The sequence below is a fragment of the Leptonychotes weddellii genome, chromosome X, assembly GCF_054177405.1.
Source record: "Leptonychotes weddellii isolate Sample4059 chromosome X, ASM5417740v2, whole genome shotgun sequence".
Classification (NCBI taxonomy): domain Eukaryota; kingdom Metazoa; phylum Chordata; class Mammalia; order Carnivora; family Phocidae; genus Leptonychotes; species Leptonychotes weddellii.
This window is the reverse complement of record NC_138385.1, coordinates 67,002,525-67,028,974: the sequence shown is the minus strand read 5'-3', so window position 1 is coordinate 67,028,974 and position 26,450 is coordinate 67,002,525. Positions and strand designations below refer to the sequence as shown.

General features: G+C 48.2%; 3 protein-coding genes across 12 annotated transcripts in view; 1 reads left to right on the top strand and 2 right to left on the bottom strand.

The window, feature by feature from the left end:
• Positions 1-5,602, bottom strand: part of SMC1A (structural maintenance of chromosomes 1A) — a 48,474-nt gene extending 42,872 nt beyond the window's left edge. For 3 of the 7 annotated variants that reach the window (XR_014141320.1, XR_014141319.1, XM_031024418.2), the window contains exons 1-2: positions 5,392-5,602; positions 30-218 (exon numbers count right to left, since the gene is read on the bottom strand). Coding sequence is in view for 5 of the 7 variants with exons in the window: in XM_031024418.2 (XP_030880278.1) it covers positions 30-218; positions 5,392-5,500 (298 nt within the window). In the remaining 2 variants the exon portion in view is untranslated. The remainder of the gene's footprint in view (positions 1-29; positions 219-5,391) is intronic. The other 4 variants (XM_031024419.2, XM_031024420.2, XM_006729947.3 and 1 more) reach the window with 2 other exon arrangements.
• A 53-nt stretch (positions 5,603-5,655) lies between these two features.
• On the top strand, positions 5,656-17,751 carry RIBC1 (RIB43A domain with coiled-coils 1). 2 transcript variants are annotated; one of them, XM_081808852.1, is made up of 7 exons: positions 5,656-5,892; positions 8,867-8,983; positions 10,320-10,401; positions 10,606-10,950; positions 16,466-16,584; positions 17,021-17,415; positions 17,526-17,751. In XM_081808852.1, exons 2-7 carry the CDS (start codon positions 8,867-8,869, stop codon positions 17,533-17,535), a joined length of 1,068 nt encoding a protein of 355 aa, XP_081664978.1. In that variant the 5' UTR covers positions 5,656-5,892; the 3' UTR covers positions 17,536-17,751. The 2 variants fall into 2 exon arrangements, with proteins under 2 accessions (XP_081664978.1, XP_006730011.1); XM_006729948.3 differs by having other exon boundaries at positions 17,522-17,751.
• Positions 17,752-17,899: 148 nt separating this feature from the next.
• Positions 17,900-20,306, bottom strand: HSD17B10 (hydroxysteroid 17-beta dehydrogenase 10). Of its 3 annotated transcripts, none has more exons than XM_006729950.3 (6): positions 20,196-20,306; positions 19,659-19,823; positions 18,865-19,029; positions 18,624-18,752; positions 18,434-18,542; positions 17,900-18,234 (listed from the first exon to the last, which is right to left on the bottom strand). In XM_006729950.3, the coding sequence occupies exons 1-6, from the start codon at positions 20,220-20,222 to the stop codon at positions 18,044-18,046; spliced, it is 786 nt and encodes a 261-aa protein (XP_006730013.1). In that variant the 5' UTR covers positions 20,223-20,306; the 3' UTR covers positions 17,900-18,043. The 3 variants fall into 3 exon arrangements, with proteins under 3 accessions (XP_006730013.1, XP_081664980.1, XP_081664981.1); XM_081808854.1 differs by lacking the exon at positions 20,196-20,306 and adding an exon at positions 19,884-20,187; XM_081808855.1 differs by lacking the exons at positions 19,659-19,823; positions 20,196-20,306 and adding an exon at positions 19,441-19,588.
• Between the last annotated feature and the right edge of the window lie 6,144 nt (positions 20,307-26,450).

The following is a 26,450-nucleotide window of genomic DNA, read 5'->3' as shown; positions in this document are numbered from 1 at the left end:
GGGGGGGCCTTCTGGCCAGCCTCACCCACCAACAATGACACGGGCAAAGGTGCGGTCCTCAGCACCCTCCTCAGAGTAGACCATGCTGACAAAGGCCCGGTTGGCAGCTGGCTTGCCCACAGGAGCTCCATGGATCAGGTCCCTCAGGGTCTTTACTCGCAGGTTGCTGGTTTTCTCACCCAACACGAAGCTGATTGCATCCATGAGATTTGACTTACCTAAGGGAGCAGAGGGCAAAGCAAAGGAGGGGAAGTCAGGAAACACAGCTCCGCCCCACCAAAGCCTTGGTTCGACAGCTTAGAGAAACAGTCCCTATGCAATTATTACCTAGAACAGTTAAAGACTAGAACCCCAACTAAGGAAACAGCATATTCACACAATGGATTGTTCTACAACTTTTAATGACATGGGGAAATGCCCACAATAGAAAAAATAAGCAGATATAAAACTCAATATAGTATGATCTCAACCAAGTTTAAAAGTAAAAAAAAACAGGGATGTCTGGGTGGCTCAGTCGGTTAAGTGTCTGCCTTTGGCTCAGGTCATGATCCCAGGGGGATCAAGTCCTGCATCAGGCTCCTTACTCAGCGGGGAGCCTGCTTCTCCCTCTGCCTGCCGCTCCCCCTGCTTGTGTGCTCGCTCTCTCTCTCAATGAATAAAATCTTAAAAAAAAAAAAAAAAGTAACAACAACAACAAAACAAAACCAACCAAGAGCTGAAGGAAGGTAATAATGGGGAGTTGCTGTTTATTGAGTACAAATTCAATTTTGCAAGATGAAAAAGTTCAGATCAGTTGTACAATGTGAAGATACTTAATACGCCTGAACTGTATACTCATTAAGATGGCAAATATGGCTATGTATATTTTACTATAATTTTTTAAAAGGCATATTCCTAGGGGCACCAGGGTGTCTCAGTTGGTTGGGTGTCAGACTCTTGATTTTAGCTTGGGTTGTGATCTCAGGGTTGTGGGATTGAGCCCCCCATGGGGCTCCCCACTCAGCATGGAATCTGCTTAAGATTCTCTCCCTCTGCCCCTCCCACCCCATGGGCACACTCATGCACACGTGCTCTCTCAAAAAAAGGGCATATTCTTATTGTAATATAGTATGACGCGTACATCACCATCTATGAAGTATCTTGCCAAAAATATTTAACCTCAATCTAAACAAGCCTTTATATCTACCTTCCAGTTTACGGGAAATATAGCAGTTAGAGGAACATGGTAAATCTTACGATTTTCCATGAGGAAATCCTAAGACAAAGAGAGAATCTGGGATGCTCTCCAAGACAACTACCCTGATCTTTTCAAAAAAGTCCATGTCTAGGGGCACCTGGGTGGCTCAGTTAAGCATCCATTCTTGATTTTGGCTCAGGTCATGATCTCAGGGTTGTGAGATAGAGTCCCAAGTCCCAGCTCGGCTTTCCGCTTAGTGGGGAATCCACTTCTCTCCCTCTGCCCTGCCCCCCCATCCCCCCATGCGCACACAATTACTCCCCCCCGCCTCAAATAAATAAATAAATCTTAAAAAAAAAAAATGTCAATATCTAAAAAGAAAAGTTTGGAGAACCACTCCAGAAAGCAATCACTGAGAAACAAGCAAAGGCAGTGCACAAACTTTAACTGAATTCCAGTTTCCCTTAAAAAAAAACAAACAAAAAAACCCAAAAGACATTTTGGGGAGCAATTAGGGAAGCTTGAATACGAACTAGATAATTAGATAACAAGGAAATTAGTTTTCCCAGGTGTGATCACGGTCTAGTGGTGACACAGGAAAATGATGATTTTAGGAGTCAAATGCTGAATCCCTAGAGGTGAAATGCCATTAAGTCTGCAACTTACTTTCAAATGATTAAGCAAAAACACACATGTAGGTTTGAATATTTTCATAATAAAAACTTGGGGAGAGGCAAAGGCATAGGAAAAAATACATGAAAATGTAAACAGTGTAACCAGTGGTTGCTTCCCAAAGGAAAATAGGTAACAGGTCAGGGAAGGGAGTCTTTTTACTGTCTATCCTTTGGGATTTTTTGAATTTTATATTGTGTGCAGGTATGAGCTATTCAAATAAATAAGATTCTTAACATTAAGAGTGGTTATCTTTGGGACACCTGGGCGACTCAGTCGGTTAAGTGTCTGCCTTCAGCTCAGGTCATGATCCTGGGATCCTGGGATCCAGTCCCGCACTGGGCTCCTTGGTCGGCAGGGGGCCTGCTTCCCCCCTCTGCCTGCTCCCCCTGCTTGTGCACTCTCTCTCTCTCTGACAAATAAATAAAGTCTTAAAAAAAAAAAAAAGAGTGGTTATCTTTTCAATAGTGGAATCACAATTGTTACTTTCTTCATTTTAGGCTCAGGTAAAAATTTTTTTTTAATTTAGGCTGGGGTCAAGGGAGTGGAGAACAGGCCAATCTCTATAAATTCTATCTCAAGATTCTCCCCTAACATGTTAATACGACCTTGAACTGAGGACCTGATTTCCCACACCTTTCTACCCAGCTATACAAATGGCAGCCTGGTTCCTTCCACAGAGGCAGTACAAAACAGTGATTAAGAGCTCGGGTTCTAGGGGTACCCGGGCTCATTCGGTTGAGTATCCGACTCTTGATTTAGGCTTAGGTTGTGATCTCGGGATGGTGGGATTGAACCCCATGTCAGGGTCCATGCTCAGTGCAGAGTCTGCTTGTCCCTCTCCCTCTGCTCCTGCTCTCTCAAATAATAACATCTTATATTAAAAAAAAAAAAAAAAAAGAGCTCGGATTCTAGTCCAATAGACCAGGTTTTTAGTTTCACTAATTCTTAGCTGACCTTCCATTCCCTCACCTGGAAAATCTAAAAAAGCCATGACTGATAGGTAGAGCCTTTAAAATAATGCTGGGCACACAGTTCTCAGCTGAAGCGGCAGAAGCACAGGCTTTGAAGTATGACAGGCACAGGTTCTGACCCTGGCTCTGAGAATCAGTGTGCAAGTTATCATAACGGTTTGTGCCTCAGCCTTCCCACCTATAAAACCAAGATAATGGTATCTCCCTCATAGGGTCATTTTGAGAATTTAAATGTAAAAGGTTCCAGTAAATAAAGTACTTGACACACAGTGGTGCTCAGTAAATGGCAGTCCTATCCTAACACAGGTCTGAACTCTTAGCTCCGGCTCCCTTATCAGAGCAGGGCTAACACAACAAGCAGACCGGGAGTCAGACTTCGAGGCGTCCACTCCCAACCTTTGGGCTTCTCCCATGCTCTCCAGGGATAGTAAGAACGTCTCACAACCAAAGCCCTCCCTACTAGCAATCATTCAATACTGTAAACATTTTTATAACATGCATTATGAGCTGAATACTGATAAAATGTTTTAAGGAATGTCTTCTTTGGGGGGGCACTCATAAACCAGTGATGAAGATACAAAAACGTATCCATGAATACAAGAAAGAAAAATATAAACATTAACATGCACCAAGTATCTACTGTGAGCCAGAGAAGAAGAGTAATTCACTGAGGAGACCCAAGGAATGGCTTGTGCAGGTGGGCTTTGAAGAAGTGGCGGGGGAGGGGGTCCAAACTAAGGTCTTTTTGGAACAGCTGCATATACAAATCTACCCATGCTGAAAGGAGTGAATGCCCAGAGGTGCATTCTGGCTCTTTTCACAGGGGCCACCACACCAAAATCCTAAGAAACTGAAGTGGAACCCCAAGCATTAGTCCTCTAGGCCAGTGGTTCTCAAGCAAGGTAAGGGGAAGCAGGGAGTGATTTATCCCACCTCCCAGGGGACACTGGCAATGTCTGGAGACATTTTTGGTTGTCACACGTGGGGGGTGGGGGTGCTACCACCTAGTGGGTAAAAGCCCAGGATGCTGCTAAACAACCTACAATGCACAGGACCAACCCCACAACAAAGAATTACCTTGCTAGAAATGTCAACAGTGCCGCTGTTGAGAAACCTTGCTCTACAAAGAGCACCAAACACAGGCAAAACTCCAGAGAAGGTTCATGAGTTTGAGGTATGTCAGCAAGGGCAGCCCTTCATGCTAGGAAATGATTTAGCTAGAACATTTCTGGGGTGGAGGAACACAGCAGGATTCCAAAGAGACTGCTTGTAGGGGTAGATGGGAGAAATCCATAGTGTATTATTTTTTTTTTTTTTAAGTAGGCTCCATCCCCCCGGGGGGCTTGAACTGACCACCCTGAGATAAAGACTAGAGCTGAGATCAAGAGTTTAACGGACGCTTAACCGACTGAGTCACCCAGGCGCTCCAATAGCGTATCATTCAGAGGAGTTAAGTTGACCGCCCTTCCCCCCACCCCCAAATTTTGTTGAGATATAACTGACATATAACATTGTATTAGTTTCAAATAACAACATAATGATTCCACATTTGCATATACCAAGCAATGATTACCACAATAAGTTAACATCCATCACCTCACATAAACAATTTTTTCCTTGTGATCTATTCTCTCAGCAACTTTCAAATATACAATACAGTTATCTACTGACCGCTCTTTCTAAAGACAACACCCAAGTCACTGTATCCCATCAACCTAATTTCCTGTATAGCATTCATCATAGCCAAAAGTTGTCTTATTTTCTCCTTCTTTATTATTGTCTTTCTCCTCTGGAATGCAAGTCCCCTGAGAGCAAGGCTTACTCTATTCTCCGCTGTTTCCACAGCACCTTGAACAACTCCTTATAAAACAGTAAGCATTCAATAAATTTGGCGAGCGAATGAGTTCTTTCAATGGTTCCAGTGGTAACAAAGGAGGTATTTCAAGCCATTCCCCACCTCTGACATGGAGGTGGAGGGTGGACACCCCAAGCACTCCCGCTGGAGACGGGAGCGCTGGGTCAGAAATTCAAAAGTGCCGCCTCCGGAGGAAAGTAAAAAAAAAAAAAAAAAAAAGGAGGAATTGGAGCATACCAATGCGAGGCGGGAGGGGGCGCTGGGCTGAGGGAAAAGTGTACCGCTGGGGACCGGAGGCCTTGGGAGGGCTACCAGCAGCCCCACACTTTCCGGAGAGTTCAAACAAGGCAGGGGAAGTAGCCAGATCCAGCAGGTCCGGCGGGGAACTGCACGGCCCGCGGCTGGCTGACAACTCCGGACGCGCCACTTTTGGCGGGAGGGGGCAGTGGGCGGGGTAACGTACAGATCGGCCCGTACCACTCGCTCAGGGGCGGGGGCCGCGCAAAGAGCAGACAAGTGACACCTGGGGAAGAGGTCCGAGTCAGAGCACCCGAGCTGGGAAAGCGGGTTCGGATTGAACCCGTTCCGGAGGGAAAGGAACCTGTGAGGGTTCGCGACATTTCTGGTCGCACGGGCTGGGTTGTACTACTCTGCTACCGGATTAGGGGGTCCAGGCTGGGACGTGCGCAGGGCCGCAGCCAGGTTTATCTCACCAGAGCCATTGGGTCCAATGATGGCGGTGAACCTCTGAAATGGTCCGATAATCTGCCGACCCTTGTACGACTTAAAGTTCTCGATCTCAATCAGTTTCAGGAAACCCATGACGGCGACGGCGCCGGCGGCTGTACAAAAGGCCGCGCCGTACACCCGGGAACTGGGGTAGCCCGCGCGGGAAACACCGCAGTGCAGGCCGGGCGTACGACAAACCTCGCGAGAATAAGTCCAGGCCTAACGGGATTTCTGGCTTCCGGTGAGAGCGGAACCAGGGGCGTGTCGTGGAAGTTTTGTTAATCCGTTGCCTGGGCGCGAGCTTAAAACAGGAGTTTGGGTCCCGCCCCCCTTTCTTGTTGCGTGTCAACGCAAACCGCTGACCCTGCCCACTGAATCGTAGAAGAGCGCAGCAGCTTTTGGGATCTGAGGAAGCAAGCGGGACGCGAGTCCACGCTTGCTGAAACAAGTCACAGCAGGGCTATGCCCTCCAGGGCAAGAGAAAGGTGGGAGCTTGGCTGCGGCTTTAGCCTAGCCTGCTGGAAGGCTCAAACAAGAACAGGGTCGGGGATTGGAAGGACCCCAGGGAGTGAGGGCTGGACGGGAAGGAGGGGCCGGCCGGAGGATTTGGTGTTAGGGGAGCTCAGACCAAGCTGAGGGTGAAGTAGGGTTGGAAGTGCAGTGGAATGGGGGTAGGGATGGGGTGGGGTGGGAGGGGGGGCTGGGGTTAAAAGGGGGATGGAGTTTGAAGGGAGATGAGGGTACTCTGGAGCGACAGGGTCACAAGCTAGGGAAAGCTATGGCCAGAGGTACTGCCTCTATCCCCTGCCTCCCTCCTCTTTCTCCAAGCAGAGTCCAGAGACTGTTGCTGTAGTTTAAGAATAGTCTTGGACCTGAGCCACTTGTTGGCCACTTGAACCTAGACCCAACCTGGGAGCTTCAAAATTGACACTCTTTGCTAAGAAAGGTATTTTGTGTGAACCTCCGGGAGTCAGGGTCCCTAAGCCACTGCTCTCCACCTCTGTTCTCCTTCCTTTCTCCCCATTTTATCTATCTCTCCTCGTGCTTCATCCCCACCCCATTTCCTCCTCTCCATCCCCCTCTGGCCCCCTCCCTTGCTTTCCTCCTTCCCCTTCTCTTGCTGTCGGTCCTCCATTCCTGTCTACTACCCTGTTGCCCTCCTTCCCCTTTCCTTTTCTGCCTCCCCCACCCCACTCTGCCCTCTCTGTTCCCCGAATTTTCTATCCTTCTCCTTCATACTTTCATCCCCCTATCACCTTATACCATCTACTCATTACAAGGTCATGGCCTTAGCAATCCAAGAAGCTTAAAATATCTGCCAAATCTTCCCCTTCAGTGACCTTACATTGTGGTGACAAATGGAATGAGTTGGCTGGGGTTAGTGCTTAGACTTAGACATGGAAAGGGTCTGGTGGTTGCCATAACCATTCCTGAAACCACTTTTAAAATGACATCCGGAGGCTGGGAAGAGTCTAAAAGTCTTATTACAAGTCCAGGAAAGTGAGAAAGCTTGGTTGATGGAATCTAGTAGAGGAACCACAAATGAATTCAACTGGGAAAAACAGTCACAATCAGGCTAGGGGGACAAAATGACCAAAGGACAGCAATCTCATATAATTGACAGGAACAAGTGTTCCATTTAAAAAGATGAGATGGAACTTGGAAAAAAATCAAATTGGATCCCTACCTCTCACACTGTATATAAAGTGCAATTCCAAATGGATTAAAAACTTAAATGAGAAAGGCAAAATTCTAGACATTTTTACCCATCCTCTTATCTCCCTCCCCTCCAGCAACCCTTAGTTCATACACAGTATATTAATGCCTCTGTTCACATTTGCACAGTGGTTATCTCTTAGGGTAAGGATGAGGGAGAAGAGATGTAAGACACTTTAATAATATTGATCAAGTTCTATTTCTTAAGTTGGGGAGTTGGTTCATGGGTCTCTTTTATCATGCTTCTTCACTTGCATGTGGGTTATATATATTCTGCTGTATACATCAGATATTTCAGTCACAAAATGGTTTTTTAAAAAAAGGATCAGGGGGTTGGGGGGATAGGGTAACTGGGTGATGGACATTAACGAGGGCACCTGATGTAATGAGCACTGGGTGTTATATATGACTGACGAATCACTGAGCTCTACCTCTGAAACCAATAATACATTATATGTTAATTGAATTTAAACTTTAAAAAAGGATAAATAAATAAAGGATTGGAAATAGCTATAGGAGGAGTTGAGGAATGGTATTCTGAACAAAGAAACGCCACGTACAAAGGCCCTGAGATGGGAATAGTTGTGTTGAAGGACTTGAGAGGAGGCGAGTGTGCCTGGAGGACTGTAAGTGAGGGAGACTGTGATGTGGGATGAATTGGAAAGGTGTGCGGGAGCCGGATCTTGAAACCCATGGTAAGGAGTTTGGATCTGATTCTAAGTGCAGTGGGAAGCCAGTGGAGGATTTTAAGCAGGTGAGAGACATGATCAGATTTATGTTTGCACAAGTGTTTTTGGCTGTGGTTTTGGCCACAGTTGCCAAAAGTGGGCTTCCCAAAATATGAAAGAACACAGGCGAATGTAAGCCCTCTAGCCTTTCACGTGACTAGAGAATAAGTAACAAATAAAAAGGGAAATAGTGGTGCCATTTACTGAAATGGGGAAAACTGAATAGAGCATAACATGAAGGGAGGAGAGTTGTAAATGAGCATGAGACTTGGAAAGATGAGCAAGGGTCAGATCATGAAGACTTTTATAAATCTGGCAAAGGGGGTTAGACTTTATCTTGTAAACACTGGGGAGCCATTTGCTTTAAAGCTTTTATTTATTTTTTAAAGATTTTATTTATTTATTTGAGAGAGAGAGCATGACCGGGGCTGGGGGGCAGAGGGAGAGGGAGAAGCAGACTCCCCGCTGAGCAGGGAGCCCGACGCTGGCGGGATCATGACCTGAGGTTAACAAACTGAGTCACCCAGGTACCCCTAATGCTGCTTTTAAAGGTGTTTTTTTTTTTTAAGATTTTTTATTTTTAAGGGATCTCTACATCCAACGTGGAGCTTGAACGTACAACCCTGCGATCAAGAGTCGCATGCTCCACTGACTGAGCCAGCCAGGTGCCCTGTTGCTTTTAAAGCTTTTAAGCTGAGGTGTACCATGGTCAGATTTGCTTTCAGAAAGATCACTCTGGTAGCTAGTGCAGAGAAAAGAGTAGAGAGGGTAACACTGGAGCGAGGGAGGCCACTGAGGCTCCTGAGGATACTGTCTGGCACCTGATTGTGAGGCCTGAATTAGGGTGGTGACAGCATAGATGTAGGGCACAGGTATGAAATATATCAGGAGGTAAAATCAGTAGGAATCAATAACTGGTGTTATTGGTGCTGTAGGAAGAAAGGAAGAGGGGTGGGGGTGTAGTCAAGGATGGTGGTCAGCACTGATTGGCCATTCCACCCCACACTTGCTCCAGATGTATAAGGTAGACCTGTCAGCAGATCCCAAGGAGGTGGCAGCCATCGAGGCTAGAAGAAATCGAGAAAAAGAGCGACAGAGCCGATTCTTCAATGTGCAGACCCGAATCATGGGGGTGAGTAGGCAATGGGGACTTTCTTGGGACCAGGGGTCACCTCACTCCTGCACCCACAGAGGAATGTAGCAGTGTCTGTTACGGCCCTCATTGATTTAAGCAGGCCCTCCAGCTGGAAAGGAAGGAGAGAGAGAGAAGGCATCCACTCCCGGGTGAGGGAAGGAAGCGGGCTGGGGGTGCAGGGGAAGAGACTGGGGGAAGAGGAGCCAGTGACAGTGACTCTCCTCCAGTCAGCTCTGGGCTGAGTGGCCTGGTTCTCAAGAGACAGGTAACATGGAGCCAAAAGAAGTCTGAAGAATATTTGGTATTTTGTATGCCTAAATGCTGTCCGGAAGGCTACATAAGAAACTGTTAACCAGGCCGAGTGACAGAGATGGGAGGGACTTACTCTTCACTAAACTGTATTCCCTTTTACACTCTCTTGAAATGTTTTAAAGGAATTACAATAAAAAATAAACAGAAAATATTGATAGTTTAAGAAAAAAATAGATTGCTGGGTAGGTGGATATGGGGGGGGGGGGCGCAGAATGCAGCATGGTATTCTGGAAAAGACCTCATACCTATGCTCAAGGGCCAGGTCTGCTGTTTACTAGATGTGTGGCTTTGAATGAGTCACCTATCTTCTCTGAGCACCAGGCTCCTTCTCAGTAAAATGAAGCTAAATGAAGTGTGAAATGAATATTAACATATGGTGGTGGCTCAGTGCCTGACCCAAGTAAGTAGTTGGCTGAGAGATGTGTGGTGTGATTGAGATCCGGTTGGCAAGTATTTCCTCAGGGTCTGGTCCGGGCCAAGAACTAGGTTGGGCAGTAGGGTACAAAGCTGACTAAGGCCCAGTCTCTTCCCTTAATGGGCTCACAGTCTGGTGGAGGAGATCATCGACAGAGGCAAACTCCAATATAATGTGGACAGTAGGTCCTAGATTCTGTGGGAGTAGCACCTGCCTAAGGAATCAGGAAGGTGAGGCCTGAGCTGGTCTTGAAGGATGAACAGGAGTTTGGGTAAAGAGAGGAAGAAAGAGAGTTCCAAGGGGAGGGAGCAGCTGGAGCAAAGGCTCTTTGTTCCAAACAACCTCAGATATCACAGGGAACCGTAAGCACAGAGCTCTGAGGGTGGGGCAGAGGAAGGAGGTACTGAGATAAGGATGGAGAAGGAGGCAGAGGCTAGACCAGTGAGGGGCTTACAAACCATGTTCAGATGGTAGACCCTTATCCAGTAGGTACTGAGGATCTATAGGAGGATTCTGAAGAGGGTAAATTCTGAGCAGTTTGTGTTAGAGCATTCAAGGCCCACTGTTGGTCCCCTACCCTGATTTAGCTCATTTCTTTGGGATCAGGTGGATGTCAAAGCCCTCAACAGCCAAGTGGAAGAGCGAAAGCTTCGAGAGGCAACGGAACAGAGCAAGGAGGCAGCTTATGGTAAAAGCTCAAGGCTAAGGGCAAGCCAAGAAGGATAGTGTAAGGGCCTGAGTGGGCTGAGGTAGGGCAGTTCTGCCTTGGAGCGGCGCCTGAGGCCTGGGGTGTGGTGGGACAAACTCGATGGGCCTTGGGAGCAGAGGCCATGCTGAGTGGGCTCTGTCTCTCCCGTGGGGCCTTCTCCATGTCCCTGCCCACCACCCCCAGGTACCTACCAGAAGCAGTATGATCTGGTAGCCCAGATGCTAGAGAAGGAACAGGCAGAACGGACACGTCGGCTGGCCAAGAAACTCCAAAAATTTCGGGAGCAAAAGCAGCAGCTCAAGAGCAGCCGGGAGTTTAACCTTTGGAATTCTACCCAAATCTGGATGGAGTTTCCAGCCCGTCTGGGCCACAGTGATCCCCCCTGTGGCCCAGCCAGCCTGCAGTGCTTTGCTGGGGAGGACCTGGAGAGGGCCACGTACCTGAAAATGCAGCAGGAGCAGTTCAGATACGGCCTGGAGAGGCAGCTGCAGGAGCAACGTCAAGTCAGGGCTGATGAGAAGTGTACAGGTAAGTAGCTGCGCCCTCCAGGCTGAGACCCAAGGCCTGGTGGGGAGTTGCTCTGAGCCAGGTACAGCACCCAGGGAGTGGGGAGGTCCAGTTACCCACAGAGCTGATGCTGAAAGGTTAGACTGAGCAGACCCCAAACTCCCTGACCTCCTTCAGTAACTGACAGTATAGCCATTGGTACCCAATCGGCCTGGAACTCCATTATGTGGAGGCAGCAGAGTGAAGACAGACCTGTCGGCTCTGCCACTTACCACCTGGTTTGGGCAAATGAATTTTCTTCTCAGCGCTTCAGCTTCCTCATCTTTAAAATGGGGATAATAATCCATGCCACGTAGAGCTCGAATGAGACTGAAATGAGATACTGTATGTAAAGCACAAACATCAGTGCTCAGTAACCAGTAGCTACTCTTACTGTGACACTATACGCGACCATGACCTCCATGATCTCACAGAACCATGTCCCTTCTAGAAAATCAGTTTAGGAAAAGAGGAAAAGATATATGCACAAGTCATTCATCAGCAAATACTTACGCTTTGACACTGGTAGGTGCTGTGATGGGTACTGTGACAGAAGTGTTTATAGGACACGGAGGGAACATCAATATGGGATTGGTCAATTCTCACAAGGAAAGGGAAGCAGGATGGGGGCGTGGCACAAGTCAGCTGTTAGGAATCAATTTTGGAAAGTTGGGTACAATTTTTCCAAGTCAGGGAGAGGGTCAAGAAGAGGTCATTCTAGGCAGAGGGGGCAGCAAGAGGTAGAGAACTGGGGCTGTGAATAGTCCAAGGGTTTAGGATGCATGAACAGTTTAGTGTTAGTGCAGCCTAGGGTTGAGGGGTTGGAGGAAGAGAAAACGTGCAAGAATTTTCTACACCAGACTAAGGAATTGTGACTTTATCGCGTAGGCAGTCGTTAACCATTTAAGGGTTTTAAGCAGAATGACAAGACCATTTCAATATTCGGCATATATTAAGCCACCTATTTTGTGCCTGGCACAGTGAACAAAATAGAAAAATCCTTGCTGTCATGGAGTTCACACTCTAATGGGAACAGACAATAAACAAGATAAAATAGTAAAATATACAGTGAACCTTTGAACAACACGGGTTTGAACTGCACAGGTCTGCTTATATGTGGATTTTTAAAAATAAATACAATACTATAAACGTATTTTCTCTCCCCTATGGTCGTCTTTTCTTTTTTTTTTAAAGATTTTGTTTATTTATTTGACAGAGAGAGAGAGACAGCAAGAGAGGGAACACAAGCAGGGGGAGTGGCAGGGGGAGAAGCAGGCTTCCTGCTGAGCAGGGATCCCGATGCGGGGCTCGATCCCAGGACCCTGAGATCATGACCTGAGCCGAAGGCAGACGCTTAACCGACTGAGCCACCCAGGCGCCCCTTCTTTTCTTTTTTCTTTTTTTTAAAGATTTGGTTGCCTAAGCCCCGCATTGTTCAAGGGTCAACTGTATAAGGTGGTTAAGATAGTTGCTAGGGAGAAAAATAAAGCACAAAAGGGAGGACGTGGGGACTTTGGGAGAGGGGTGCACAGTTGCCATTTTAAATAAGGAAAACCTCACTGAGGTAACCTTTGAATACAGATCTGAAGACAAGGGAGTAAGCAATGCAATGCAAACAATCGAGGGAAGAGCTGTCCCAAGTAGAGGAGGTAGCTAGTACAAAGGCCCGTAGGAGAGAGGGTGTCTGGAATGTTTGAGGAATGGCAGTGGGGCCAGAGTAGCTGAAGTAGACCAAGTGAGGGGAAGAGTGATAGGAAATGAGGTCAAAGAGGTGAGGGGGCCAGATCCAGTAGGCCTTCCAGGCCATGGTGCAGACTTTGGCTTTTACTGAGTGAGGTAGGAGCCATGGGAGGGAGAGGGTGTTGTGCACTGGGGCCACAGGATTTGTGTTTTAGACTTAAAAGTTTTGCCAGCTGTTGTGGAGATTGGCTTAGAGGGGAAGACTAGAGGCAAGGAGATAAGATAGAAGACTACTGCAGCCACGAGGAGGCAGCCAACAGGCAGCCATCTATCTATATGATCCTACGGTGGCATAGAGCTGGTCTGGGCTGCAGGGAGAGATCTGGAGGCCCGAAGCAGGGGAAGGGTTTGCAAAGGAACAGAATGCTAAGCCTGGATGGAGCCTGGGGAAAGGGTGAGCAAATAGTACACTCTGTGAGGACAAAGGTCGGAGCTTACTATTACAACTCAGGTGACTTACACACTGCCTGATAACGTGGTAGATGCTCAGTAAATGTATCTTGAGTGAATGAATGAGTAGAGGAAAAGGAGCTCACAATAAAGGGATCAGGGAGGTAGGATAAAAGATGCATAAAATAATAATAGCTAACCTTTCTTGGGCACTTGCTGTGTATCAGACACGGTGCTAAGCTTGCTACCACATCGTGACTCATGCCATCCTCCCAGCCACTCCATGAGGCAAGCACTGGTATTATCCCCATTTTCAGTGGAGGAAACTGAAGAACAGAGAGGTGAAATAATTTGCCCAGGCATGCAGCTAGTGGGGGATGGAGGCGGGAAGTGGACTCGGGCAAGCTGGCTCCACAGCCCACACTCGGCCACGCCACCAGACTTGCCTTCTCTTGGTCACCATGAGAAAGCAGGGCCAGAGGTCAAGGGAGGCGTTTCAGAGAGGGAGCCATCAATCATGGCAAATGCTCTGGCGAAATTTAGGTAGGAACAGAAACCTGTCTATTGGATTTTGAAATTCGGAGTCTCTGGTGATTCTTGTCGGAGCGGTTGCAGAGGCACCACGGGGCCGGCAGCAGGCGGGTGTACGAGAAGGCAGAGCCAGGCTACAGGGACAGCAGAATACCAAGGGAGCGTGCACGCAGTGTAATGAAAAGAGCATGGGCTGATCCCTCAAGGGACCTGGCTTCAATTCCCAACCAACTACTTGCTGACTATTAACCTTGGGCATTTTTACTTCACCTCCAGACCTCTTAGTGTCCCCACCTGAAAAATGGTGCTGCTCCTTTCCTCTCCAGGTTGCCGTGCCGAATGAAGTGAAACCACGCACCCCTATCCATCCTCCCTAGCCCCTGCCACCCTCCAGCCTCTGAGGTCCGTGTCCTTGTACCTCCTTAAAGCCAAGCCTTCAGCCTGTGTTTAGGGGACCCCCATTACCCCTGCCGCTCCCTCCATCCGCCCCCAGGCTGTGCTCTCTCAGGTATCCCCTGCCCTGTGTTTTCAACATTTCTCCTTCCACTGATTCCTTCTGTGCCTGCTGTAAACATGCTTATGTCTAACCCCTCTTTTTTTTTTCTTTTTAAAGATTTTATTTATTTGATAGAGAGAGACACAGCGAGAGAGGGAACACAAGCAGGGGGAGCGGCAGAGGGAGAAGCTGGCTCACCACTGAGCGGGGAGCCCAATGAGGGGCTCGATCCCAGCACCCTGGGATCATGACCTGAGCCGAAGGCAGACGCTTAACGACTGAGCCACCCAGGCGCCCCAGTCTAACCCCTCTTAAAAAAACTAAAGCCTCCCTGCGCCCTGTGATTCCTCTAGGTGCTGTGAGCTAGCTGTCTTCCTTTACAGCCATACTTGAAAAATCTGCTTCCGCTTGCTGTCTTTTCTTCCTTTCCAGTCACACCTCAACCCCCTGGGAGATCTCCTCTCTCCCCACCCAACTTCACTGACACTACTCTTACTAAAACCACAGTGCCTTTGTGTTATCAAGTACAAGAGGCTCTATCTAGTCTTTCCTCCTTGATTGGACCTTTCTTGCTCCACTTGACTCTGATCACATCCTTCTTGAGCTTCTCTCTTCCTTGGCTTCTGTACTAGTACATTCTGCTCTTAGCTCTCTGACCATTCCCTCTGTGTCTGCCCTTTGTGGCCTCCTTTTCCATTACACCTTTCTTTCTTGAGACTTGGTCCCTGGCACACTGCTTTCCCTCCCCTGCATACTTACCTCAGGTGCCCTCGGCCCTCGTTCTGGTTTCAGCTGCCATGTCACCATCTCTGTGCTGAGGACTCTCTACCCGCAGAATCAGATATCCAGATGCCTACTGACCACCTTCAACTCAGCCTTCCTAAACAATTCATCCATGTTCCCTAGCCTGCTCTTCATTCTGTATCTTCTACTTCCAGTGGTGGCCACACCATGCACCCAGTCATCTAAGCCAGGACCCTGGGAAACATCCACATCTGCCCCCCTCCTTTACTCTCATCACGTACAGCTGATGTAACCCTTCTATATATTGGGTCTGCTTTGAGCCCTCCAAGATGGCTCCCCTACCTCCACTGTCTCCCACCAGTCTGACTGTATTCTATACTGGCCCCCAGGAGGAGCTTTCTAAAATACAAATCTGATTGTGTCGCCCCCTTGCTTAAGATCCTTCCGTGTTCCCCACCACCTTCAAGGCAAGTTTCTGGCCTTTAGTGTGGCCCCTGCAAAGCTCCCTAGTCCCTTGCATTTTATGCTCCAGCAAGAGCATACTATTTGTAGTTTCAGATACAGGCCATACTGTTTCTTGGTTTCCTTTATTCATTTGACAAGTATTTATTGAGCCCCTACTATGTGCCAGGCTCGGATCTAGGTTCTGGGCATGGGAGTGAATAAAACAGACAAAATCCCTGCCCTCGGGGTGCCTGGGTGGCTCAGATGGTTAAGTGTCTGCCTTCCGCTCAGGTCATGATCTCAGGGTCCTGGGATCAAGCCCCACATCTGGCTCCTAGCTCAGCAGGGAGCCTGCTTCTCCCTCTGCCTCTGCCTCTCCCCCTGCTCATGCTGTTTCTCTCTCTGTATCTCTGTGTCTCAAATGAATAAATAAAATCTTAAAAAAAAAAATCCCTGCCCTCAACAAGGCTACTTCCTAGTGAGGAGAGAGACAGGCAATAGACAACATCAGTGAAATGTAGAGTATGGTGACAAATGGTAGGGAGAAAAATAAATCAGGGAAGGGGGATAAATGTTGGGGACAGGAGGTTGCAATTTGAGGTAGGAGAGACAGGGAATGCCTCACCGAGGTGGCAATATTTGAGCAAGACCTGGGAGAAGCAAGAGAGCAGGAGCCAAGAATAACGTCTATTACAAATCCCTGAGGCAGGAGTATCTGGCATGATCTAGAAACAGCAAGACCAGTGTGGCTAGACTAAAACATGGCTTGGCATGCCCTTTGCTCTTTCTTTCTATATGCAATTCGCATTTCGAGGATCACCTCCTCCTGGAAGCCTTCCTCTCACCCACCACCCAAAGCTCTTATAATGCCCTGTATACACCTCTGTCATTGCCCTTACCATGGTGGTATGATCTATGTTTGATCCATCTCCCTGCAGCTTTCACTTAGGCACTTGAGAAATCCTTGTTGCTGCTACTTTGGCTATCCCTAAGCCTCAAAGAGTAACTCCTTCCACATCCCTACAGTTAGGACATTCCCCTCCCAAGCATACACATCCACACATCCACCAAGCTTGTTGAACAAATGGCTGAATGAGTGAACCAGGAACGGGGCAGGCCAGTATAGTGCCCTGGCCATATTTCTCTGTGCAGATATGCTCAATGACCAGCTGCGCCTAGCCATGGACATGAGGGCCGCCCAACTGGCCAAGCTAGAGGAGTCCTGTCACGTGGCCATGATGTCTGCCATGGCCAATGCCAACAAAGCTCAGGTATGGCCTGGGCCATTCAGTGCACCGGGCTCTCCCCAACCCCTTGAGCAAAGTCCTGGGGAACTTAGCCATGTCTTCACCCACACAACCTTTCCTGAAGCAACACCAGCCCTCTCATCTACCTGAGGACATCCCCTTTCACCTAAGGCCCCTCTTAGGGCAGAAGATGCTCTTCCCCATATCCAGACTGAGGATGACCTGAGAGCAGAACACCACCCTCCCTTCCCCAGCCTCTCAGTCTAAGGGTTTCCAGAGGGCAGGGAAGGTCCCTGTCCATTCCACCCCTCCCCCTATGTTAGGTCATTCAAAGGCCAGGCAAGAGCTGGTCCTTCTCTCCCAGAAATGGAGGAGAGTAGGGCCATGTCTTCCCCTCCCCTGTGACTAAGAGCTCCCTGAAGTTGGGTACCCAAATGCTCATATTCGGGGGCCCCATCAGGCAGCTGAACTGGCTGAGCGACAGCGCCGTGAGTGGCAGCATGAACAGGAGGCCAACTTCATGGAGATCCAGAACCAGATCACGAGTGACCTACTGACGGAGAACCCCCAGGTTGCCCAGCACCCTATGGCTCCCCACCGGGTCCTGCCCTCTTGTTGGAAGGGCATGACTCCAGAGCAGAGAGCTGCCATCAGGAAAGTCCAGGAGGTGCAATACCATGAAAAGGAGGCACAGCGCCAGGCTGACCAAGCACAGGATGCCAAATGGGAAAGCCAGAACTTTTGCTTGGCCCAAGCAACAATGGAGCTAGAAGAGCAGGAGAGGGAACTTTGTGCTGAATTTCAAAGGGGGCTGGGCTCCTTCAATCAGCAGCTGGATAAGGAGCAAAAAGCCCAGTGAGTTCTAGGGGGTGGCAACGTGGATGAATGCCAAGGGAGGGATGGGAAGGGCCAAGGAGAGAGGGAAAGCTCATCAGCTGATGCCTCTGTACTTCTTTCACAGGCAGAATTATCTGAATTCTATAATCTACACCAATCAACCTACGGCCCAATACTACTTACAGTTCAACAGCAGCAGCCGCTAAGCTCAAGATGCTCATCTCTCTCTTCTCCCTCAGCAAGCTCATGAAGCCTGGGAGTCAGAGAGGAGAATGCTTCAGGCCCCCTCCCCCAACTCCTTCCCCCACTATCCCTACCTTTGACCCTAGGTAATAAAGTTACCAGTAAAATCAAGGCTGTGTGCTGTCATGGGACACAAAAGGTATGAGGTACTGCCTTTCCCACCCCACCCCTGGGCTTAGAGCATCTGACCCTGTCAGTCTTCACCCATTCACCTTTCTTCCCCATGCCAGTTTCCCCAGCACACAGCGTTACGCACTCCGTGTGAGAAACAGACTTTATTAGGCACAGAGTGTGACTACTGGGCAGAGTTACAAGATGGCTGTGGGACTTCCTCCCAGGCTGCAGTAAAGTACTCCAAGGGAAGCAGGAAGAGAAGAGCATGTGTTTTCTCTGCCCTCTCCCTTCAAGGCTGCATGCGGATGGCCCCATCCAGCCGGATGACCTCTCCATTGATGAATGGGTTCTCGATGATGGCTTGTACCAGATGAGCATACTCAGCGGGATCACCCAGTCGGCTGGGGAAGGGCACCTGGCTGGCTAAGAAGTTGCGCACTTTTTCTGGGAGGCTGGTGAGCAGCGGGGTGCCAAATAGGCCTAGACAAGACAGTCAGAATCAGAGGCCCACCCTTCCTTTCATATTTACCTGGTCCCTCCCCACCTTAGCTCTACCTATGGTACTTCCCAATGCCCAGAAATGGAAGGCTATTGCTGCTTAGCTGGTAGATAGTTTCCCCTCTCAAATGCCCATGAATCCTACCCAATCCCAGGTGTGGCAGGGAGGGACTATCTCTACCTGGAGCAATGGTCATCACTCGGATGCCCATGGGAGCCAGATCCCGAGCAATGGGCAGAGTCATGCCCACTATGCCCCCCTTGGAAGCAGAGTATGCAGCTTGTCCAACCTGGAGAAGGAGCAGAGGTCACACGTGGAAGGACCCTAACAAGTCACCAAGGAGGCACAAGCCTTGCCCTCGCCCACACACCTGGCCCTCAAAGGCAGCCACGCTGGCAGTGTTGATGATGACCCCACGCTGGCCTCCCTGGTCTGGCTCATTCTGGCCCATCTCACCGGCCACCAGGCGGATCACATTGAAGGTGCCGAGGAGATTCACCTGAAAGACCAGCAGAGACATGGTGTAGGGCCTTTTGTCCCCTAAAAGCTTTGGAGGCACCCACAGCCAAATACCTTTTACTCACACCCCTGGGGATCCTCCAAGGCCTTACATTGAGAACTCGCTGGAAGTCCTCCAAGGAATGGGCCTGATTCTTCTTTAAGTTGTATGTCTTTATGGCCACTGCAATGCCTGCACAGTTGACTGCCACATCCACACGGCCAAATTTTTCTTTTGCTAGAGTCAAGGCTGCTTGCACATCCTTCTCTGAGGTCACCTTCAAAGGGAGAGGTGGAGAAAGTATTCATCTCCCAGCACACACACACACCACTAAACCTGGGCAAGGGGAGCGCAGGTCCAGTCTTTGAGTAACAACAGAACTGCGTAAGCAAGGAGGAGGCCAAAAGAAAACACGAGAGTGGGGCAAAAGTGAAAATGTTAGGTGCTGTAGTGTTCAAAACTGTTTTCAAATCTATACCCTCTTTTGATAAATTCACATACCCCTGGAGATTTGTGGACCAGAGCAGTTTCGAGAACTGCTGATATGATGATAAACTAGCTTTTTTGTACCTCTACCTGCTAAGATGATTTCATCAAGCTTTACTTTCTGTAGTTTGTTTCATGAAGTTTTTCAACTTTGTAAATATAACATTACAGGGCACAATACGCATTTTTAAACTATACATACCCCCTCCAGGAGATTGTGATATATCCAATTCCCATCCCCACTGCTGGGGATCCAGGCTTTGTACATTCCTTATTGCAGGTGCTCCCACAGTGCTGGACGGAGGGCTCAGGCCAAAAGGGACAAGGAGATGGGTCCACTGTCCACACAGATAGCACCCTTAGGGAAGGGGACCCCACGGGTTCCCAGGCGGGTTTCGGTGACCTCGTGCCCACACTTACATCAGCTGGGGCAAAGGCGCAGCTCTTCCCTAACTTCTTGGCTTGGACCTCCCCATCAGAGTCGGGCAGGTCCAGAAGCACAGCAGTGGCCCCTTGCCCCACCAGTCGCTCTGCTGTGGCCAGACCTAGACCAGAGGCTCCTCCGGTTATTAGAGCAACCAGGCCCTGTGAAGAAAGGAACGGTCAACGGTAGACTGCGCACACCACCCCCACCCTTTCTCCTGCCTGTTCTCCAGGCTTCTGCGACGGAGGCTCCTGTGTTCTCCAGGCTTCTGCGACGGCGGTGTGACCCAGGTGTGTTTCCTCTCCTTCAGGACCGGACCTCCGGCGTCTCATGCCCCGACAGCCCATCCAGTCACCCCCCAAACAATAAGCCGCGGAGAGTTGACCTTCACCTCCCGAGCCCAACCGCCGCACTACCGGGTCTACACAAGTGTGACTCTTTCTCCCAGCACCGATCTCTTTCCCCCTGGGTCCACGGCCGCGCGGTGCCGGTTGGCGCGGCGGAGCAGCCGGGAGGAGCGAGCCACCCCCTACCTTCACTACCCGGCACGCCGCAGCCATCTTGCTAGGAACTCTCCGCGGGCCGGACGGGCGGGAGGGCGCTGATTGGCCGAGGCGGAGGCGTGGAGGGGCGGGGGATGGGGGGGGCCGCTGAGCACGATTTCGGGGCGTGGCGTCGGCTGCGCGCGTCCCGGACAGAGAGGGCGAGGCCTCCGCAAGGTGCCTCCGGAGTTACTTCACCCGGAGAGAGAACCCGATTGCGGCAGCGCGATACCAGCCACGCTCTCTGCCGGACTCTGTAGCTGATCTCTGGGCAGGCGGCCAGCTCCGCGGGGAGTAGGCGGACAGGAGATTGAGAGTTTTCCTTACTCCTCAGAAAAAGCCTTCATTCAAGCGTAAACATGGGAGAGACCCCTATATTCCAGGCTGTGTGCGGGTCACTGGGGATACCAAGAGGAATACGAAAAGGTTCATGCCTTCCAGAAGGACACAGTTCAGTTGGGGGAAAAGATAATTATAGTACAGACACAGACAAAGGAAGGGACAGAGAACAAGATTCTGTGACATAGACATAGATATCCAAAGATGGAGATTCTGAGAGCCATCAAAGAGAAATATGTTAGGGAAGAGACTGAGAGAACAGAGATGCCAGACAGGATCACAGAGACATGGATGTGGAGAGCCACTAAGAGACAGAGAAGCTAGGAGACAGACATTCTTAAGAAGCACAAGCCCAGAGAAGCAAAAACATCTTTCATCAGCTCAGTCTTTTCTCCTGTCCTCTATCTGTGTCAAACCTATTTTAAATCCCAAAGCCCAAATCACACATTGCCGAGGGGACCTCAACCAGACACCGTCATTTTAGACCCGGGTCTTTGGTCACCCTAGAACATCTTTCAGCCAGCATCCCGATTAGAATCTTGAGCCCACCTAATCTACCTAATCTGACTTCCTCCCTGACTTCTTCCCCAAACCAAGGTCTTCGAGCCATAAATCTTAGTCTACATTTTCAGCCCCATTCAGCTTCATGTTTCCTCTATCTGAAGTATCTCCCCACATGCTTTCCCACCCAGAAAGACTTCCCTCTGGGCCTCCTAGTTGTTGATAACCACCACACTCATGGTCACTATACCATATTCATCAAAGGATTCAGTACAAGATTCACAATCTTTCTGACTACATGCAGTCCTCCCAGCAATTTATAGCACTCTTGGCTGGGCCCAATATGCTCCAGCCACATGGCCTCTTTGTGTTCATCTTTGCATTAGCTGTTCCTTCTGCTTGGAATTCTCTCTCCCCGATGTTCACATGACTGCCTTTTTTTTTCGTTTTTTGATCATTTAGAACTAAGCTTAAATGTCACCTCCCTCTCCCTGACCACTCAAGCTGTAGACAGCTAGTTCTTATCCCATTGTGTTGGAGGAATTTATCGAGGAGGTGACCACTGGTTGACCTGAGAGCTGGAGCCGGCAATGGAGTATGGAGAGTATCTCTGCGCCCCTTCCCCTGTCTTTGGAATGTATGCTCTGCCCAATGTTCCCACGGCCAGAGCCATTTCAGGGACACAGCCTTGAGAGAGTAAAATGTTGTTGAGACCATCTGGACTGAACACATGACTGAACCCAGCTAAAGCCTCTATATAAATTTTTAAGATTCCAGTTGGTGGGTGCAGAGATCTACTCATCTTTCAGCTGTCCAAGACAAGCCTTGTATGTAAATTCCCTTGCTTGTTAAATCTGCCACCTACCAATCTGGGGCAGTCTGCCTCTATCTTTGGTCTCTCCATGCTCTCCATGTACAGGGGCCAATTTGTGAGCCAACATATTGCCTATTTGAATTCTCTGCATAGCACTTACAGACCCGTAACCTTTTTTCTAATCTTGGGGCCAGGTGTGTTTTGGAATTCAGATTTTTTTTTTCAATTTTACAAAGGAAGACCTACTCTATATTACATAACTCTATATACTGCATATACTCTATACTACATAACTACTGAGAAAGGTCTAGAGCATCACTTACAATTAAACATTAATATTTCTAGAGTGAAAAGTGTGAACATTATTAACATTGAGTGTGAATCAAAACTATAGACAGCCTCACATTACTTCAGGTCAGGTTTTGTCACCTAATGGGTTTGGGCTCCAAAGTATGCTTTTCAGAACTTTTGTGTCATGGAATTGTGCCTAAAGGCTTTTGAGCCTTGTCTAACCCAGTCTTATTTGTGTGTGCGTGCATGTGTGTGTTGTGTAGTTCTCTCCCTGCTAGAAGGTAAGCCCCACAGCGGCAGGGTGTTGTCTTACTGGTTCACCACTTGGCTACCCAATCCCCAAAGCACTGCCTAGCATGTACTAGACACTCAATACTGATGAATGAATCGATCAATCAATCAGTCAATCAATCAAACAATCTTGGGAGAATATTGGGGCCCAGCTTCATGATTCCTTCATCTGCTTAACTCCAGGGACCTTCACCTCCTCTTGATTTTAACCACTTCTGTCTAGGCGACATTATTAACCTTGCCATGCCCTGGAATGACTCCCTCTCTTCCCTGGCATCTACACACCACCATCTCTCACTCTGAACATGTTGTCCCAGTCATTTTGGCTCTCCTCCCTTCCACACTTCTTTTATCTCCTTGAACCCTGTTATTCCATGGGTCTTTCCATTTTCTTTCCACCTAGCAGCCTCTTCCTACTTTTCTTCTGGCCAGTGTAGACCCTCTCTCATTCCCCTTCTCTCTTTAACCACTCTTGCTGGCACCCTCCAACCATTTGTCGCTTGACATCCTACTAATTCAACTTCTTCACTTTTCAGCACAGACTCTGAAGCCAGAAGGCCTGGGTTTGAATCTCAATTCCATCATTTACTAGCTGAATGACCTTGGGCAAGTTACTTAACTATTGTGCCTCAGTCTCCTCTTTCATAAAATGGGTATAATCAAAGCACCTATCTTGTAGAGTTGTTAGGAATAAACGAGTGAATGACTATATAAGAAAAAAGGGTACTCAGAGCAGTACCTGGCCTTTAGCAAGAGCTATGTAAATGTTAGCTATTGTTACTCTTCAGAGCAGTGTCTCTTAGCCTTTTTTAGGCTGTGAAAACCTCTGGCAGTCTGGTGAAGTCTAAGGAATCCCTTCGCAGAATAATGCATGCATTAGATAGGATATAAAAATAGGATTACAAAAGAAATATAATTACCAAAATAAAAAGAAATACATCTGTAATGTAGTAATATATGTGCTTCTTTATTTATACATTAAACCCCAAGCTCTATCAACAGGTCTCATGACTACCATGATTTCAAAATAGTGATGTTATTTCAAGAGATCTGTAACAACTCTGATATGCTATGAAAATCTGATTTCCACTGGTAACAAAGCCACAGGTACTGCTAATACTATTGTAGTTTGTTAGATCCCCTAGAAGGACATACTACACCTTGTGTTGATGATAGTGAAAATAAAGATGCAATTTCCCCCATCCAAGTCCATGGGCTGCTTGAATTCTCCCTACAGTCTCTGAAAGGGCTGTGGACCCCGGGTTAAGAACTCCTGTGTTTAGAGCAAATGGAGGCCATTAAGTGAACACTTCCTCTCTCATCACCTTCAATAATGTCTCTACCCACACTATCCATCCTTTCCTTGGGTCTCAGAGGAGAGAGGTCCTGCTTGGGCCTTGCCCTTCCCACTGGGCTCTGGGTCCCAGCCCCTCCCATTTGCTTGGGTGTTTGTGCCATTGAGCATCCTCTCTCTTTATTGCACACAACTCTGTCTCAAGATCATTAGAAAATAGGGAACTGAGCAAACCCAACTTTTGCACACAACAGATAATCATCACTTTTGGGGTACGTGGGCGAGAAATGAGCAAAGGAGCATGTCACCAGAACCAGCAACATCCAGCATTATCTCACAGTCCCCAGGGGGTATTAACCCTACCAGGAGATGAGAGAAAAACAAAGGTGGTTTTGCCCCTGGGAGATAAAAACCACAAGATAACCCGTTTAACCCTTGCGGGTACCTGCCATTACCCCTGCAAAGACAGAGCTTCACTGGCTCCAGCTGACTCTGAGGTGGCATTGGAAAATATAAAGGATCCCAAATGGTGAGTGTGGGGAGCATCCAAATGTGTGCCTGTTGGGGCACAATTTGAATAAATGCTTTAAATTCTGAAGGCATGTGTGGAACATGAGAATGTGGCTAGCATCTGAGAGTGTGCTGAGGATGCATGCTGGCTGAGTGTTTACCATTTGAATAAATGCGACTAATGTCTGAATGAACTTGTGTGATTCCAGCCTAAGTTCATCATGACTCTACCATTGCCCAAATCGACAGCCATTGTTTAGCCTTGGTATAATCAGAACTTTCTGGCTGCATTTTGCCATGTTTGATCACTTCCTCTTCCTAGAAACCCCCCCCCTTGGTTTCCATGACACCTAACTCTCCTGGTTCTTCCTACTTCCCTGACTGTTCCTTTTGGTCTTCTCCCTGCACCCCCTTTTCTTCTGCACCCCGTCTCTGGGGAGCTCAACCGTCTCTTAGTTTTGATACTGCCTCTGCTGAGGATTTCCCAATCTGCCTCCAGCTCACCTTCTCCACTGAACTTCAGAATGAGGTAGCCAATCATATGCTGGCCCCCTACACCAGATGTCCCTCAGGCATCTACAACACGTGTCCTAAACTAAACTCAATCATTGCCCCTTAAAACTTCTTTATCTCAGCTGGTAGTAATATCATCTCTCCAGGCACACAAGCTAGATCTTGGGACTGATGCCCTCTTCATTCTTTCTAATCAGTTACCAGATCCTGTTGATTTAACTCCTGCATACTTCTTGAATCTGGCACCTCCTCTTTCCTAGCTTCCAATTATCACCACCCCAAATCTCTTGTCTGTACTATTGCAACTGGTCAGATCTCACAATTATCCCACTTAAAAGGATCCTTCTTGAGAAGCCAGCAGAAGCCTCTTTCTAAAACTCAAATTTTGGGGGCACCTGGGTGGCTCAGTCATTAAGCGTCTGCCTTCGGCTCAGGTCATGATCTCAGGGTCCTGGGATCGAGCCCCGCATCGGGCTCCCTGCTCAGCGGGAGGCCTGTTTCTCCCTCTCCCTCTCCCCCTGCTTCTGTTCTCTCTCTCACTGTGTCTCTCTCGGTCAAATAAATAAATAAAATCTTAAAAAAAAACCCTCAAATCTTGGGGCGCCTGGGTGGCTCAGTCATTAAGCATCTGCCTTTGGCTCAGGTCATGATCCCGGGGTCCTGGGATCGAGCCCCGCATCAGGCTCCCTGATCAGCCGGGAGCCTGCTTCTCCCTCTCCCACTCCCCCTTCTTGTGTTCCCTCTCTAGCTGTCTCTCTCTCTGTGTCAAATAAATAAATAAATAATCTTAAAAAAAATAAAAAAATAAATAAAACTCAAATTTTATTATGTTATCATCCTTGTGTTAAACCCTTTCAGTGGTTTCCCCTTGTTTTCAGTGGTTTCCCCTTGTTTTCAGTGCTCTCCATAGTCTGCTACCTGCTGTCTGACTTCAGTCTGTATAACACTGTACTTTCCAGCAACAATGCACTACTTGATGATAAAATTTGGAAGTTTTTGGGTTTGTGAGCGAATGGCCAAGAAAGAATTCTTGAGAAATTTTTGGTGCAAAAAGGCGATTTTATTATAGCATGGGGACAGGACCTGTGGGCAAAAAGAGCTGCACTGGGATTGTGAGGAGTGACTGATTATATAGTTTTTAATTAGTGGGGGTTAGGGATAGCGTAAGTCTTGAAGGAATTTGGAAGCAAGGCTTTCAGGACCTTGAGTGGCTAGCTGCTGTTAAGATAAGGTTACTTTTAGAAGACATACAAATGGCCAACAGACACATGAAAAAATGCTCCACATCACTCGGCATCAGGGAAATACAAATCAAAACCACAATGAGATACCACCTCACACTAGTCAGAATGGCTATAATTAACAAGTCAGGAAACAACAAATGTTGGCAAGGATGTGGAGAAAGGAGAACCCTCTTACACTGCTGGTGGGAATGCAAGCTGGTGCAGCCACTCTGGAAAACAGTATGGAGGTTCCTCAAAAAGTTGAAAATAGAGATACCCTATGACCCAGCAATTGCACTACTAGATATTTACCCAAAGGATACAAACATAGTGATCCGAAGGGGCACCTGCAACCCAACGTTTAAGCAGCAAAGTCCACAATAGCCAAACTATGGAAAGAGTCCAGATGTCCATCAACAGATGAATGGATAAAGATGTGGTGTATACACACACACACACACACACACACA

What these genes read in the sequence shown, in the direction of transcription:
- RIBC1 (XM_006729948.3), top strand. Translation starts at nt 8,867, where the DNA reads ATGTATAAGGTAGACCTGTCAGCAGATCCCAAGGAGGTGGCAGCCATC. An exon ending in GAGCAAGGAGGCAGCTTATG is followed by an intron (nt 10,402 to 10,605) that starts GTAAAAGCTCAA and finishes CACCACCCCCAG; the next exon opens with GTACCTACCAGAAGCAGTAT. An exon ending in GGCTGATGAGAAGTGTACAG is followed by an intron (nt 10,951 to 16,465) that starts GTAAGTAGCTGC and finishes TTCTCTGTGCAG; the next exon opens with ATATGCTCAATGACCAGCTG.
- HSD17B10 (XM_081808854.1), bottom strand. Translation starts at nt 20,009, where the DNA reads ATGGGCTGTCGGGGCATGAGACGCCGGAGGTCCGGTCCTGAAGGAGAG. An exon ending in GCGCCTTTGCCCCAGCTGAT is followed by an intron (nt 19,030 to 19,658) that starts GTAAGTGTGGGC and finishes CTCCCTTTGAAG; the next exon opens with GTGACCTCAGAGAAGGATGT. An exon ending in TGGCTGCCTTTGAGGGCCAG is followed by an intron (nt 18,543 to 18,623) that starts GTGTGTGGGCGA and finishes CTCCTTCTCCAG; the next exon opens with GTTGGACAAGCTGCATACTC.